A 15,016-nucleotide genomic window follows, 5' to 3' on the forward strand; every position below is an offset into this window, starting at 1 on the left:
CACTTCCCAGCTTAACAGTAGTGGGGAGATAAACCACCACCAATCCTCTCACAAAATTAAAATGTTTGCCAGTGCAAACTTTCAGGTAAGCTAAGGCCATCAATTTTGACTTGGGAAACTACTGACAAAGAGGAAAGTACCACCAGTACTACAGTGACTAACAGCTTTTTATCAGAAAAACAAAGATCAAATTTCAGTGCTGTTTGCTGAAAGCCTTGGGTGATAACAGAAGGAAACTTCTGGGTACATGGCAAAAACTGAAGCAAGTAGCTGTCTATCTGAGGCTGCCTGTTTGTTCATTCCTTTTTCTCTGAACCATAAATGATTCTCTTGCTCTCTGCCAAGGCAGTGACACCTGCTGAAGACCCTGTTGAGGTGAAGACTCAAGGGCTCCTGCTGCTCTGGAACCCAGGCAGGCATCAGGAGATGGATCAGCACATACCCAGGGAAAGGCCTGAACAGGTAAAGCTCAAGTCCTGAGAAAATGTAGTGCCAGGCAGTGGCATAGCATCTGCACAAGAACACTAAAGTCTACAGGAAAACCTGGAATTTTAGGCAGAACCTACATTGCTCTAGAATACTTATTAAACACACCTGTCGTCCCAGACAAGAAAAATGCATTTGTAGGGCTATTCAAGGTACTCACAATGGAACAGCTGGAGGACATGAAACTCCAGAGCTATATATTGTTCTTGCTTAAACCTAAACAGTTTTAAATACAATCTGGCCAGCTAATGTGGGATAGCCCAAATGAAGATCAAAGAGGAAAAATTTACAATTGTATCTACCTCTGTGGCTGTCTTTCCTTACAGTCTCCTTTCTTTGCCACAACAGAAAGAAAACTCATTCCCAAATTTTACTCAGTGTCCTATCTTCTACAAACCATTCACCCCCATCACTGTACATGCAAATGCACTGTGCTCATTCTTAGCCTGTAAATATAGACCAGAATATTGTTTGTCCTATTTATTTAACACCTTGGCTGAAGGGAGCAACTATCTTTAAAGCAGAAATGAATGCCCTGCTGCGCTTTCCACCAAGCTCTCAGCAAACATTAGTTGGCTCTGACAAACTCCAAACAGAAGTGTTCCTACCTGTCTGCTTCCAAACCATGGTGATACTGAACCTGGACAGAGGGGACAGAAAGTAGAGACCAAGGAACTCTTGGAAAAGCAGGAAGAGGAAACACCACAAATGGATACACACTAGTGGTTTACTTTCCTTCAAGATCTTTCTCTTAAAGTACTTAACAAAACAATTCCCTCATGGCCAAAGATGCTGTTTGCCATGAAACAATTCCAGCTCAGCTCCAAGCAGGACTGCCACAAATGACCCTGAACATAATAAACAGAATAAAATCCTCATCACATTCATTCCTTGACACATCTGGTGATTGTAAGTTGAGCACATATGGTGTATCATTTCACGCAGCACTAGATTCACTCTGGCCCTTCATTCCAAATGAGCAATACTCTTTTCTTGACGACAGAGCTGTGAAAGGAAATTCACCTCCCAGGAAATTTGCTGACCTATCCATATAGGGATGGGTGGGGCTGCACTTACTCTGGGAGTGAGCAATTGCTGGCATGACAGTCCCAAAGATTGGCAGTCTCTGCTTACCCACAAAAGAAGTGCAGGGAATGACAGTGTAAGCTTCCTGCATGGCATCCCATCAAATGACTCAAAGCTCCGTCAGAAGGACCACTGGAGATGAAGGTAATTCACTTTCCATTGCTCATCCCTCTGCAGGGACAGAGCCCATTCCAAGCCAATATCCTGAACTGCAGTCAATTGATTTCAAACAGCCAAACCCCCTTTGTTTAAGCCTAGTAAAAAACCACTAGATGAAAAGGAAAGCATTTAAAAGCAGGATCATAAGTATAATCCATTAGGAAATAGGCAAAAGAGCCAGAAAATGGAAAAAGATCACTGGAGTAAGGAGGGACTGTAATAAGGATACATCACCTGTGAAGTTTAACCACTCAAAATAGTGCCAAGGTAGAACCTGTCCCCTCTGTCACAGTTCATGAGTTAGCCAGGATTAAGTTCTGCTCCCCACATTCATTCTCCTTTTTTAACTAAGTTGCATTTTGCTGAGGGAAAATGAAAACTCAATTGTGCTACTTTCTCCCAAGTGACTTTGTGAAACAGGAGGAAGAAGTAATGTCAAAATAAACAAATTCACCTGCCTGTAAATTTTTGGCATAGAGATTTTTTGATTGCTCAGTCTTGTGGCAGGCAAAGCTATAGTTTATTTTGCTTATGTTGAAGTTCCTCTCACAGCAAACCAAGAACTAATTTTTGTCATTATAAAGAAAAGTTTAAGTAATAGCACAGAGTTGTCTAAGCAAAAACAGTGGTACTATCAGCAGCCAGAGTATTGTATGGAAAAAATCCAAGTTGTTTCTTAATCACTAGACTGTACAGGACTTATTTTTTAAATGACACATATGAAAGGCCAACTGACCATCCCTGTGAAATCCTCTCTAGTTGAAGTTGCTCCATATGTTAAATGTAGGAATGTCCAAGAGAGCAGCTAGTATTTCTGTTTGACATTTCGAATGGGAACACTCGTGGGTGAAGGCCAAGCTTGAGGAAAAGACTGAGATTTTACTAAAAGAGCAGGCAACTGTCTCTTGCACAACTCTGCCAACTGAACCTCATCTTGACCTGCAGCACCCTCATCTAACCTGGAATATATACACGGCTGTGTGGAAACACTTTGGAGCGTCCTTATTCCACCTGCTGCTGTCCTGCTGTTGGCTTAGTCTCAGGGTTTTGCTGGTGCCATTTCACTCTGGCTACCTCAGACTGGCCACAGGCAACTTATACAGGTCTGACAGCACCCCTGAATCTTCTCTTGTAATTCCATGTTGAATCTTGAAATACATTCATATCAAATAGAATTAATACATCTTTTCTCCAGTTAGCAGAGATCAGGGTGACATCTTCACTCACTTACATTCTCTTCTCCTGTTTACTCAAAAAAGGACTAACACAACTTTTTCCTAGATTTTTAAATTCAAAATTAAGTTCATTTTTAATTGAAAAAAAAGAATTCTGCCTGATGCTTTCATGGAAAGGACCCGTGAAAAAACTTAAGTTTGGTATTTTTCTGTTATATATCCAAGAAATCCAAGGAGTACTTCAGTATGTGTATTTTTAAAGAAATTAAAACCTCAATTTTCCATTGAAAAGAGGCACACTTACTTTTTGTAGAAGAAGCCCAAATATGCAATTCCACAAACTTAACTATTCTTTTTTCATCACCTCTGACACTCATGGTACGTGTGGACACTACTAGTCCTAAGCAAGTAATTCTGATAGTAAAAATGAGAGAAAACCTGCTGAAGCCCCCTTCTCTCAGAGGGAATTGTTCAACCAGCCCAACAGCTGAGCAACCTGATGGGCTCAGTGCCAGGAACTCTGGCATGATGTTCTGACAGACTGTCAGCTGAAGTGACTTGGAGTTGGATGTTCCCCTCTGAAGCTGCCCTCCCTTGCTCTGCCAACAACTGCATTTAGCTGCATCTCCAGGATACTAAAAGTCCATGAAGCAACTTTGTCTACCTAACTGGGTGTGAGGAAAAATGAATCAATAGGGTCAATAAAACTTTCTGCTTTTTAATCTGTATCTGACATAGCTTTTAAAGATGCTTTGGAAACAGAACAAAATTATAGAAGATAAATGGAGAAGGGCTTGTTGACTCACTAGACCATTTGATTGTTCCAAAGCTATGGAGACAGAGGGAGAAGAACAGCTTTATTTTAGTAACTTTGGAGCAAAAAAATGGTGTAATTCCTACTCGCCTCTGTAATGGCAGCTGCTGTAAGAATGAGACAGAGTTACCTTCATCATGATTCTGGTGCAGTATGACCTCTGGCTGAGCATGGATAGAGTTCCCAGGGTGGAAGAAAGGTGTGAAGAGCATACGAGCTTTCCTTTGCTTCAGGATATGCTGAAGGAGTTCATACAAAACATCACCTAAAAGACACACAGCAGGAAAAAGGAAATGAAAATGTACATAACTGATGAGAAGACTCATTTAGCCATCTGATGCACAAATTCATGGCTCCTGGGTGCTATTTTCAGACCCAAAAATGCTAGCAGTAAAATCCTGCATTTCACTGCTATGCAAAGTTCTCCTTTGAAAGGAAAAAAAGGCACATCACACCTCTGAGTGTGACTGTGGCAAAACAGAACGACATTCCCTGGCACCAAAATTGCTGTGTCTTTCCTTAATGGAACATAACACCGCAATATCCAGGAGACCAATGGACTAACTGCTTATTTTGTGCCTTTTATAAATTACATCTTGTATGGATGACCTTATTCCAACATCTACACAAAGCACATAGGTACTTATGCATTTTGTCTGGTGTAACTGGTTGCACATTTCAAAGTGAAATTGTACATCACAGGGTAGGAAGTCTGTTGACTTTTCATTCTGCCTGCTCTCTTCTGTTTGTCACTGCTCATATTACAGAGGAACAGGTTGCAACGATTACACGCTATCTGAAAATGAGTTAGTGAAGTTTCACTTAGGAAACCTTAGATTTTCTGGGAGAGTTTTCTCAAACATGAGGTTTTTTTAGTAGTTGTTTCTATGAGATTGTAAGCTGTGCACCATTTGTCCCTTGTCTCTGTAAACCGCCAATACTCTATTTGTGGGCAACTTGAGTTTCTCGGTGTGAAACAGTTAAAGCTGTACTGCTTTCCATAGTTCAGCTTCCTTTATTTTTAACATCTTGGGTGCTTTTACTGTCTCAGCAGTGACTTTAGGGCATTTTTAAAAGGTGATTGCAATACCTGAAAACCTAATTAAAAACAAAACCTTGAGCACCCAGTTACATGAAACTCTAAAAAGTGATTTTACCACATAATTTTCATCACTGAATGCAATGGTGGCATAATCATAAATAACTAGTGCTGTAACACGCTGAGCAATAAGGTAGCAAATTTGTACCTCTTGTGATTGGCCTGACAGACTGGTGAAAACGTCCATAAAGCTGTCTGCGTCTGTTTTTTTTTTTTTTTTTTCCTAATGAAATAGCTGAGACTTCTGCATCACCCAGATGCAGCAATGTTAAGATGGTGAAAGCGTTTGGCAATCCCTCCCTCCCTCCTCTGCTGCCTCCCTTCCCTGGGCAGCCCTGAACAGAACAGCTGTGGGGCTGTGAGCCCTTTACTGGCAAGACTGTGGGAGTGGATGCCCTTGTCCTGCTTTAACCATGAGGGGAAACGATACAGCTTTCGTGTGGCCTCAGTCTGGAAAAACTTAATGCCTCTGTGGAAAACATTATTTCACAGTTCTTAAATTTCACGTACATTTAATTCTGGGAAATGCTGAGGTAATGTCCCTTTACCTACAGTTATCTAAATTTCCAGGGACTGACTCAGATATCCTCCACAAGGTTTATTATCAGTGGGGAATACCTGGAGAGAAGGAAGAGACAAAATGCAAGGGAGAAGGCCTTCAGCTGGATTACTTCATTCCAAATTCATCTTAACCTTCTGAATAAAGTGAGATTTTGCAAGTCAGAGGCTCTTCACTGGGAACACTATTTCCAGCCTACAAACATTTTTAATCCTGCTTATTTCAAGTGTGCCCTCACAGCACACAAGGGGAAGAATAGGGGCATATCTTGCAGGCAGGAAGGGGAGTTGCAGACCACATACATAAAGGTGTCCCTTGCAGTCCTTGCCCACAACCCTGTTTTCAATACTCCTTTTGCTTCAAGCAGGGCTAATTTTTAAGGAAATAATTCCAAGTGGTGTACCAGAATTTAAAAAAAAAAAAAAAAAGGAAGACATTTCTAGGCATCAGTTCTCACTAAGGTACTACAGTGACAACAGACATTAATGTTTGGACTCTTCTTCCATAAAAAATTAGTCCTGGACTTGAAGCAAAAAAAGAAGACATTTCTAGGCATCAGTTCTCACTAAGGTACTACAGTGACAACAGACATTAATGTTTGGACTCTTCTTCCATAAAAAATTAGTCCTGGACTTGAAGCACACACTTTAAAAACTTTATATACACTAAACATAAGCAACATTTTGTGAGGCAGATTCTGCAGGAGGATGGTTGTGGAGAGTGACCAAGCAGGTTGGTGCAGAATTAGACCCACAGCTTGATTATCAGCTGGATCCAAGCAGCACCAGCTGTACTCCTGCACCTTGTGAGCCTTGCACTGGAAGCCTCCTCACAGCAATTCTGTCACCACTTGGTCCAAGCTCTTTGATCACCTATAGTGATTGAAGTGCAAGCCTTTATATTTAACAGGAGTACCTCATATGGTCATAAAAAAAAAAGCCTGCAACTCATATTTAGTTAAACACCCCTGACAAAGAAGGGCAGAGGCTTACTCTGACTGTAAAATTGGAGCACACAGACCACAGGGGATACAAATACAGGCAGGCAACACACACATTTCTAAATCTCCTTTGTGAATCAATGAAGACATAATTTGAGCAATTGGCAGACTGATTTGCACACCTGTCTGTGCTGTGGCTGGACTCCAGCACATGTGAGAATACGGTAAAGTAAAGCAAAACCCACAGGGGCTGTTAAATAGAGGCAAAGCCCCCAAGGAAGGAGTTTTGCAGTCACTTTTAGCAGCACCTCAGCCAAGACAACTGTGAGACAAAATGCTAATATGGTCTGCTTAAAGAGTCTGGAGCACTTGATTAACTTGCTGCTGTAGTTGGGTCTGTGAACAGATCAACCTTTACAGGGAAGAGCTGGAAGTCACAAAATGCTGCCAGAGCTCTGCAGGGAGTTTTAACTATAAACAGGTTGGATGTTTGAGTTTGAATTTGCATTCAAATATGCCTACAACTCAGGTGTATCAGGATTTCCTTGCCTCTTTGTCCTTTTCGTCCTTGCCTCATACAACTGTCTCTGCCCTCCCTTTCCCAGTCCACCCCAGCAAAGGTGACTGTTTCCTCTTTTGACCCTCTTCAGCTTTTGTTGCAGCTTCCTCTCTTTCCAATCACAGCTTCTGTAAATAATCCTCACCTGAATGAGGGGACCTGTATCGAAAGTCCTCTTTGGTCAGGAGCAGCAGAGCTTTGCCGTTCATCTCAAAGGTGTTGCTCTCAATGGGCCTCAAGGAAAACTCCTTCTCCGCCCACCGGAGCCACTGTGCCACATCTTCCCTGCTCCAGTAAACCGGCTGCAAACCTGTGCCAGAAAGAGACCATGGTTCTGTTACTGGATGGAGACGAAGCACAGGAACACAGGCAAACATCACTGAATCCACCCTTTCTCCCCACAGCATAACGTACAAAGGCTCAGGGGAAAGTGTAGGAGAGGAATGTCATGTTGGTGCAGGACTACTCTAAGCACTGGACTGCAAAATACTTTGTTATTTTAGGCACTTTGGTTTATCTCTGCTATATTGAGAAACAAGAACTGCCTCAGCATCCTGAAGAAAGCTCACAGGACATTATTTCATTCCAGGATTTCACTGTGCAAAAGGATTTTCCTCCACTTGTTCCATCTGATGTGCAGAGCAGGCAGCAGGCAAAGTCCTCAGTGCCATCCAATCCATTCATGGAAGAGAGGTGTGCTCTCTCTTCACACCCCTTGTACATTCATGGATCAAGAATAATGAAAAGTTGTCAAATCCAAGAGAGCTGTGGCTTCTCTCCAGGTGGCTGGGGTGGGGTCTGTAAGGAAGAGCTACTGAAACACAGCCCCTGTAACAGTGTGATTATCAGCACATGTGTTGTCGAGAGAGGTGTATTCAGACAGGCCCACCCCTCCTCCAGGTGCCATTCCGTGAGCAGGTGCCATTCCCACATGGGAGAGGAAAGCCAGGGACAAGACTGTGCCACCTTTGGCACTGCTTTAGCCTGTGTTTCCTGTATAGCAATAAAATATTACCAATGTAACTATGCCCATGTAAGAGGGTATAGCATTTTTTAGTAAAATAGTAGGGATATTTGGTTTGGGCACAGATTTTCCAGGGTTCCAAGGAGAATCTGGCATTCCCTTTCTGCCAACCAGCTCGTACAGCTTATACAGCCTAGGCTATTATGTTTACTCACAGAGGCCCAACCACATTACCATCAAAGATATTTTGCCTGCTACCTTTATTGGGCCCAGGCAGAGAAGCTTAGGAGGTATGACAATTCAGTATCTGTTTTACACACAATTTAAAATAGCTTCCTTCCCCTGGAGAGAAGGCAGCATGGTGAAGAGCTGTTTATAACCAAGTAGAGAGATTATCTCCAATCCACTGGGCAACAAAAGCTTTATTTTCCTTTCCCCCTTGTGAGATGACTCATTGTTTGACTTACTACAAAGCTTACCCACTGTGCATAGGAACATAAAATTTGCCATATCTGATCAGATCTCTGGTACACAGCCTCTGGCAGGAGCCAGTACCTCATGCTTCAGAGGAAGACGAACCTCCCTTCCTTGTATTGCACCTGGCTGATTGTATGCTGCACATGGGAAGAAATTTCCTTCCTGGCACACCATTCTCTGAGATCTGATTACTCTCCTCCTACCAAGCACTAAAAGAAGCCTGGGAGAGATGTACCACTCTTGTTTTGGTTTGGTTTTTACTTCTTTAACAGATAGGCAACCCTTTTATTTCTGTTTTAGCAAGAGGTAACATGAAGTGAGTTGCATTCTGCTGCTTTGCCAGATTCCCAGACAACAGCTTTGGAAAGTCCCAGAGCCACAGCTGCGTACAGAAATGAATCTCTGTCTGAAGAGGAATTGAGATTGTGCCTGAGAAAGGGTCAGAGCTGACCTAAGGAAGGGATGTCTGCATGGCAGTAGCAAGAATTTCCATTGGCTTTCAACTGTAGCATACTATTGTACTACAGAAACAAGTGGTAGCCTTTATTTATTTAAGTAAATTGTCTTCCCCCTATGAATTAGGGTCTGCTTATTGAGGTCAGAGTTTTTGGTAGGATCTTTCTTTTTGAAGGGACTGGGGTGAGGTGTAGATTTGCTCAGAGACATGGAAACTGTAATCTAAAATGCCAGAGTGAGGTTTATCTTCTGCTGAATAAAGGGCTATTCCTGCAGAAAATACACTCCAGACCTCAGGCTGCTGCTGTAGCTAAAAGAGAAAGAAGTGAGACATGATGCAGACAGACCACAACATATGAAAGGGTCTGAAAAGACCATCTGAGGAGTCCTTGAAATACTCATGTGTGGTTTCTTTTGCCTCTCTCTCTGCCATGCCATACAAGTAATAAATTGTCCAAAGGAGAACTGTCATGTAGAAATCTAACCAGACTTCTGATGTATACTTCACCAGAAAGTGAAACAAAAGAAAACATCACTGTGAAAATCGGGCTGACAAGGACAGAGTTGTACAATAACTTCACATGAGGAGTGTGCTCCCTTATAGATAACAATGTAATAAATCACTCCCTTTACAAACACAGATCAACATTTCCCACGTGCAGGTGACAGTTTATTTTTGTCTTCTGTCTAACTAGTACAAAAGTACCATGTCCAAAGAGAGCTTTAGACTGATCAGTGCTAGACCCAGAACAGCCAAATAAGTTACACAGACTGGGATAAGCCCCATGAGCTGTGCCGGCAACTGAAACAGACCCAACACTTCACACTGCAAATGAGGTCTCTGCTGGGTTTCAGCAGCACCTCTAAAACTTGTGAGAAAAGCCCCAAAGTAATATGACCTAGGACCACTTGACTTGAAATTACTGAGAATCAGCAGGCAAGTCTAATTCAGTTTGGCTATGGCTAAACTGAGTAGGTGGATGTGCCACATCACTCCACCCCTGGGGTAATCCCATAATTAAAATACATTGTGTTTGGAAAACATAAGGTGCCATAAAATAAGTAAACTGCTTTTCCCTAGATGGATCTCTTATTCTCTCACTTCCCTCCCTTCCTGCCCTGCTGCTCTCCTGGGAAGTTAGTTTCTCAAAAAAGCATGCCCCCGCCACATGCCCATTTGTTTTGTGAGGCTGAACCAGCTCAGTCACAGGAGTCTTTTCTAAGGGTGCACAGCAGTGTTGCTGAAAGTGCTTCAGAAACTGTCATTCAAAAAATAATTCTTTCATGAGCAGTATAGCATCTACTAAACTTCAATGCCACCTTCTTTGACCCTTCTTAAGAAGAAGTAGTTGGTTTTGTGAAAACAAGGTCATGAGATGGTTGGCTTTGCAACTGAAGGGATTTTACAGCACAATGTACATTGCTATCAGTAGGTCCTGAAAATGGTTTCCTGTACTGTCCATGAAAGAAAACCTAATCCCACTTATACTATTTTTCTTCTTTGGATGCTGTTTCTTATTTTCCTCTCTCCATCTTCTTTTATTGTCATGCCCACAGTGGAAGAAAATGGGCTCTTTTTATCTCTCTGGTTTTATTCTCTGCAAAAGCTAACAGCACTGTCTTCAACTAACAAAGGTATTTACTAAGCAGAATAAAGTGAGGAAAGTGAGAGCTGTGTTGCAAAATGAGGGCAGAGTTTTGCCTGCTGAACTGACTGCTGAAATCAGTGTGAAGGTTTTGCTGCTTTCACTAGGTGCAGATCAGACACGGGGGATGCTGCCTTTCTCCCACACTGATCTCTTGGTGGCCATGGACTTCCCCAGGGTGAATTTTGACCTGAGAGTCAGACCTGGCTCTGCTCCCATCTCTGCCTTTGCTCTTCTGGTTGAAATCTGGCAACATTCCCCATCATGGTCTCCCTATCTGTGTATCACAAAAACAAACAACAACAAAAACTTCTTGAACTCAATAGCTGAAAGCAGACAAAGCCGTGCAAACCATCGAAATCTGGCTCTGGGAGATCCAGCGTATTGTCTGTCTTCTGACAGTTTCCAAGCACCACCTCCAGCAGAGTAAAATAGAATAATTTATTGACATGTTTATAAACTGACAGCTTCATATGTATTAAACAGGGAATAAAATCCGTGCTCACCTTTCTAACGCTGCAGGCTGGTGCACTGGTGTCTTAATAGATTATCTACTTCTGCAGCATATTCCTCACCTGAAGTCCTGTTTCTAACACATGTTACTCTGGCTACCTTATAAATTACGAGAATGATCAATTCTCATGCTGCAGGGCACAAGCTGGTAACCATCCTGAGTGCAGAAGAAATCCACTCTTGTTCCTTTCTATTCTTAAGCAGCAAAGCAAAGTTCAATGGAGAGGGGCTGATGGGGTAATTTACACTTAGAAGTAGCCAGTAAACCTGTTAAACACCGACAGACATGGGCACAAACAGGAATGTACTGGCCTGTTGAAGAGTTCAGGCTGATGGTCTCTGAAGAGTTCACTTCTTCTGACAGAGCCCCTCAGGAAACTGAAGCACGGTAAGGTTTTGAGGTCAGAAAAACAGAGCACTCTGCTCAGATAGTATAACCTTTGCACTTAGAACTACATCACCAGCAATCTTTTCACTTGACCACAGACTTCTGGTGGGGTTATGAGTTTGTTTTTTGAAGAGATGTAGCCAACCTTGAATCTTGCAAAGCACTTGCACTCAGCAACTCCTTTGGTTTGGAAGACAGAGTATGCATTTTACAGTGTGAGCTGCTATGTTCAGTGTATGCAACACATATACCTAAAATGTTTACTATAATGTACTACAGGCTGTTTCCACCTTGACTCATTTTGGAACAATCTGAGGACACAAATCCAGTGCAAAATGTGATACACAGTACCACTGAAAGCTGCTGTTCTGCTTTAGTTTCGAGATGAGGACACAGCCACAGGACAACAAGCACGATGGAAACAGCATTCATAGTAAGTTTCGTCTAACTTTTTGTTCCACTTCAGCTATGCTCTCCATCCTCACGCCTGGCTGCCTGGCAGGCAGGATGATGATGTGAGAAGAGGGTAAAGACAGACCTCTCATTTATCTCTGCTTTCTGCAGGGCAGACAGAATTGTTCACACTCCCACGCCAAAAACTACTTAGCATGGTTGGGCAAACAGCAAAGGGGCCAGTGCATGCAAATCAGCAGCTGGTTCCCAAACACCCAGGGACAGATGCATCGTCACTGGCAGCATCAGGGAAACCAGCTCATGTCTGCAGCTACTTTGAGCCTTTAGTGGGAAAGTGATGATGGAAAAGTTCAGAACACTTGAATGTCTCCTACCAAGTAACTCTTTAGGAACTGATGCTCTCTTTCTTTGTTATTAACAAAATTTTTCCATGTTACCTGTAAAGCATAATATGTGTCTCTGCATATGATGGTGTATGTCAAGCAGGAGAGGTGCATGAGGTTGTGTTTTGGTCTTAATTTCTGCATTAAGGCAATGCAGTCTGGAAGAAAAACATATAATTAGATTTAAATCCTTTTCTCAGGCTCTGCCAGAGAAACTTTTTAAAGTCCCTTCCTGTCTCGCATCTTTGTTTGGAATGCTGGACTACCAAAATGCAAAGAGGTGTCATGAGACTTTGCCAGTTAACATCTGAAATGCTCTGGAGTGCAAAATGATGCACAGCTGCTTCAGACTACTCCAGTTCAACACTGCCCTGGTGCTGTGTGTGCTGCTCTCCGGTTCCCTGTTCAGAGTCACGGATTGTTGCTGCAGACCAGGGGCCCTGTTCTGGTACCGTGCTCAGACGTGACAGAACCACCACCACCACCACGCTGCTCCCCAGCAGGGCTGCACTGAGCTGAACAGCAGCGTGGGCTCACGCTCAAGGGCTTCCCAAACTGAGGGCCAGGCTGGGCACTGAGGTCCTCCTGCGGCAGCAATTCTGTGCTTTCTCTGCTGGGGCTGCTGCATCCATCTCTTACCCCAAGTGACTTCCCCAAATCACCCAGCATCCACAGGGCGCTTGGCAGTTCTTCAGAACTATCACTGCCATGGAAGGTAAAGGCAGGAAGGGTAAGGATCTTCTTTCTTGGGAAGTCTTTCCAGTAACTCAGACGTGACAGAAATCCGTGGCATGCCTAGCTATTCCCATGCAGATGGAGCGTGTAAATAAGTGCCCTCTGGGACTGATCTGGGGTTAGCATACATGTGGAAGATGTAGCCCTGGCTGTAAATCCTGTACTGCTGGTGGTCTGTGCACTTGCTGTTATGAGCAGGGGACAGAAGTCTGGTGTGCAGTGATGTGCCTGACCACTTGCTCTTTGCAGCAGGTGCCCCTTGACCCAGGCAGTGGAGAAGCAGTGGCTAATCATTGCTGTTGGGTTGCAGGGACTGTCTCATCCTACAGCAGAGAGCCGGCTCTGCACTTCCAGCCCCAGAGATAAGCAAAGGTAGAAAATGAAAAGGTGAATCCTGGCTAATCCTCTGAGAGGATTATTTGGGAGGTGAGTATGAACTGGTACAAAGGAAATGCATGGCAGCAGATGAAAATGTCCCTTTACAGGTCTTGTTGAGGAAAAAACAATTGGATAGGGAACAGAGGAGTTGTGTGGCAGGCAGGAAAAGAGACCACAAGTGAGGTTTGCACATCCTTACATCTGAAAAGTGCCTGTAATCAGAATGACAAGGCTTTGGGGAACCTCCTACACTGCTGGGAACAGAGGGCGAAACCGTTTTTTCAGTAGTAATCTGAAATAAAAGGCACAGGCTTACTTCTCCTGGTGTCCTGTTGAACAAGGTATTAGAGGTAGAGCACAAGTGCAGGTAATGCACCATGCACTGTGCCTGCTCTGGGGCCTCCATGTGTGCAGACATCTGCAGAAACCAACCCAGTGAAGCTCTGCCATTGGTTTCTGCCATGCTGACTTTGCTGGTGTGGTGCCCTGTTACCCAGCCCTTCTCCTCTCACTGTCTGTACAGAGACCCTGGGAAGCTGAGACATCTGAATCCCTCAGGGCTTCAGGGTCATAAAATAAATAAAATTGCTTTCCTAATGCAGCCTTTGGAAAGTCTGTAAGAAACATATTGATTGGAAAATGCTCGATTAGAATGAGGTCTCATACAGGGAAATAAATCTTTTCAATTGCCCACACCCAGTGCCAAGCTCAGCTTCCTGGAAGCAACTATGGCCCTTTCTGGAACTGAGGCGAAAATCCCATGTTCCATCACCTCGCGTGACCTGCTGACATTACACATGGTTTGCATTTGCTGATCAAATGCACAAGCGGGACTCTAAATTAGCTTGCTGGTCTTAGACAGCTCACTGATTAATGATGGCAGATGAAGTCACCGGTACAAAAACCCCACAAAATCTGAAGCCACACTTAACAGAATTCAAAATGAAGAACATATTCTTTCTCACTCTATACCAACCCCTTGTCTATGTAGAGACAGGTTAGTAAATGAAGTAACTCTCTCAGACAAAATTACTCAGCTATGTGTAAGACCCCCAGCCCCAGCAAGTCCAGAAAAGTCCCTGAATGCTGCTGACCAATTCATGAAGGGCTTGGAGTTGTACCTGATGTCAGACTAAAGCCTCTAGTGCGACCCCAATAGTTTAATGTGGCCAGTTGTGCTGCGTTTCTTACAACTGAGATCAGTATTTGACCCATAGCAACCGTTTGTCTGCCTTCTGTTTCCACTGCATCATCCAGAGCGAACCTATAGAAGTAAGTGGATATTAGGATGCAGCCTGCCATCCCCTGTGCACTGCCCCCCTTCGGGATTAGTCAGAAACAGAAAATGTTACAATGCTGGAGCAGCCTACCTGCTGCTGACAGGCTGTTTGTGGCCTGAAACAGTATTTACCCATGCCATGACAAACCAGTCTAGATAATGGTGCTGGTTTGTATGTTGAAGTGGCCAGGATTTGAGGTTCTGAAAGGGAAAAGCTACCAAAGAAGTGAGCAACCACAGAGGTGATGAAAAGACCAGCGGGTTTTCCAGGCACTCATTCCATGAGCCATGTCCAAGAGCTTTCGAGAACTCCGCAGACAGCTCCAGCTTCCTTTCATGTTGTTTGCAAAACCTTCCTAGAAGCCTAACAAGAGCTCTCCTTCCAGGGCAGGGTGAAGGCTGGCTTTTTCCATCTGGGCAGCACGTTCAGAGAAGGCCAGAGTGTAGCAGGGGTCAGTGAGCCATGGACAGCAGGACACTGCCTGGCTGCCAGCAGCAGCTCCACC

The 15,016-nt window shown here is 43.6% G+C and overlaps 1 protein-coding gene across 1 annotated transcript in view; it reads right to left on the reverse strand.

Moving 5' to 3' along the window:
• The window catches only part of ETV6 (ETS variant 6), an 84,086-nt gene that overhangs the window by 22,129 nt on the left and 46,941 nt on the right, over window positions 1-15,016 (reverse strand). The window contains exons 3-4 of the mRNA XM_017730530.1: window positions 7,023-7,187; window positions 3,851-3,985 (exon numbers count right to left, since the gene is read on the reverse strand). Coding sequence (XP_017586019.1) covers window positions 3,851-3,985; window positions 7,023-7,187 — 300 coding nt within the window. The remainder of the gene's footprint in view (window positions 1-3,850; window positions 3,986-7,022; window positions 7,188-15,016) is intronic.

This window comes from Corvus brachyrhynchos, unplaced genomic scaffold, assembly GCF_000691975.1.
Source record: "Corvus brachyrhynchos isolate BGI_N302 unplaced genomic scaffold, ASM69197v1 scaffold523, whole genome shotgun sequence".
In the NCBI taxonomy this organism is placed as follows: domain Eukaryota; kingdom Metazoa; phylum Chordata; class Aves; order Passeriformes; family Corvidae; genus Corvus; species Corvus brachyrhynchos.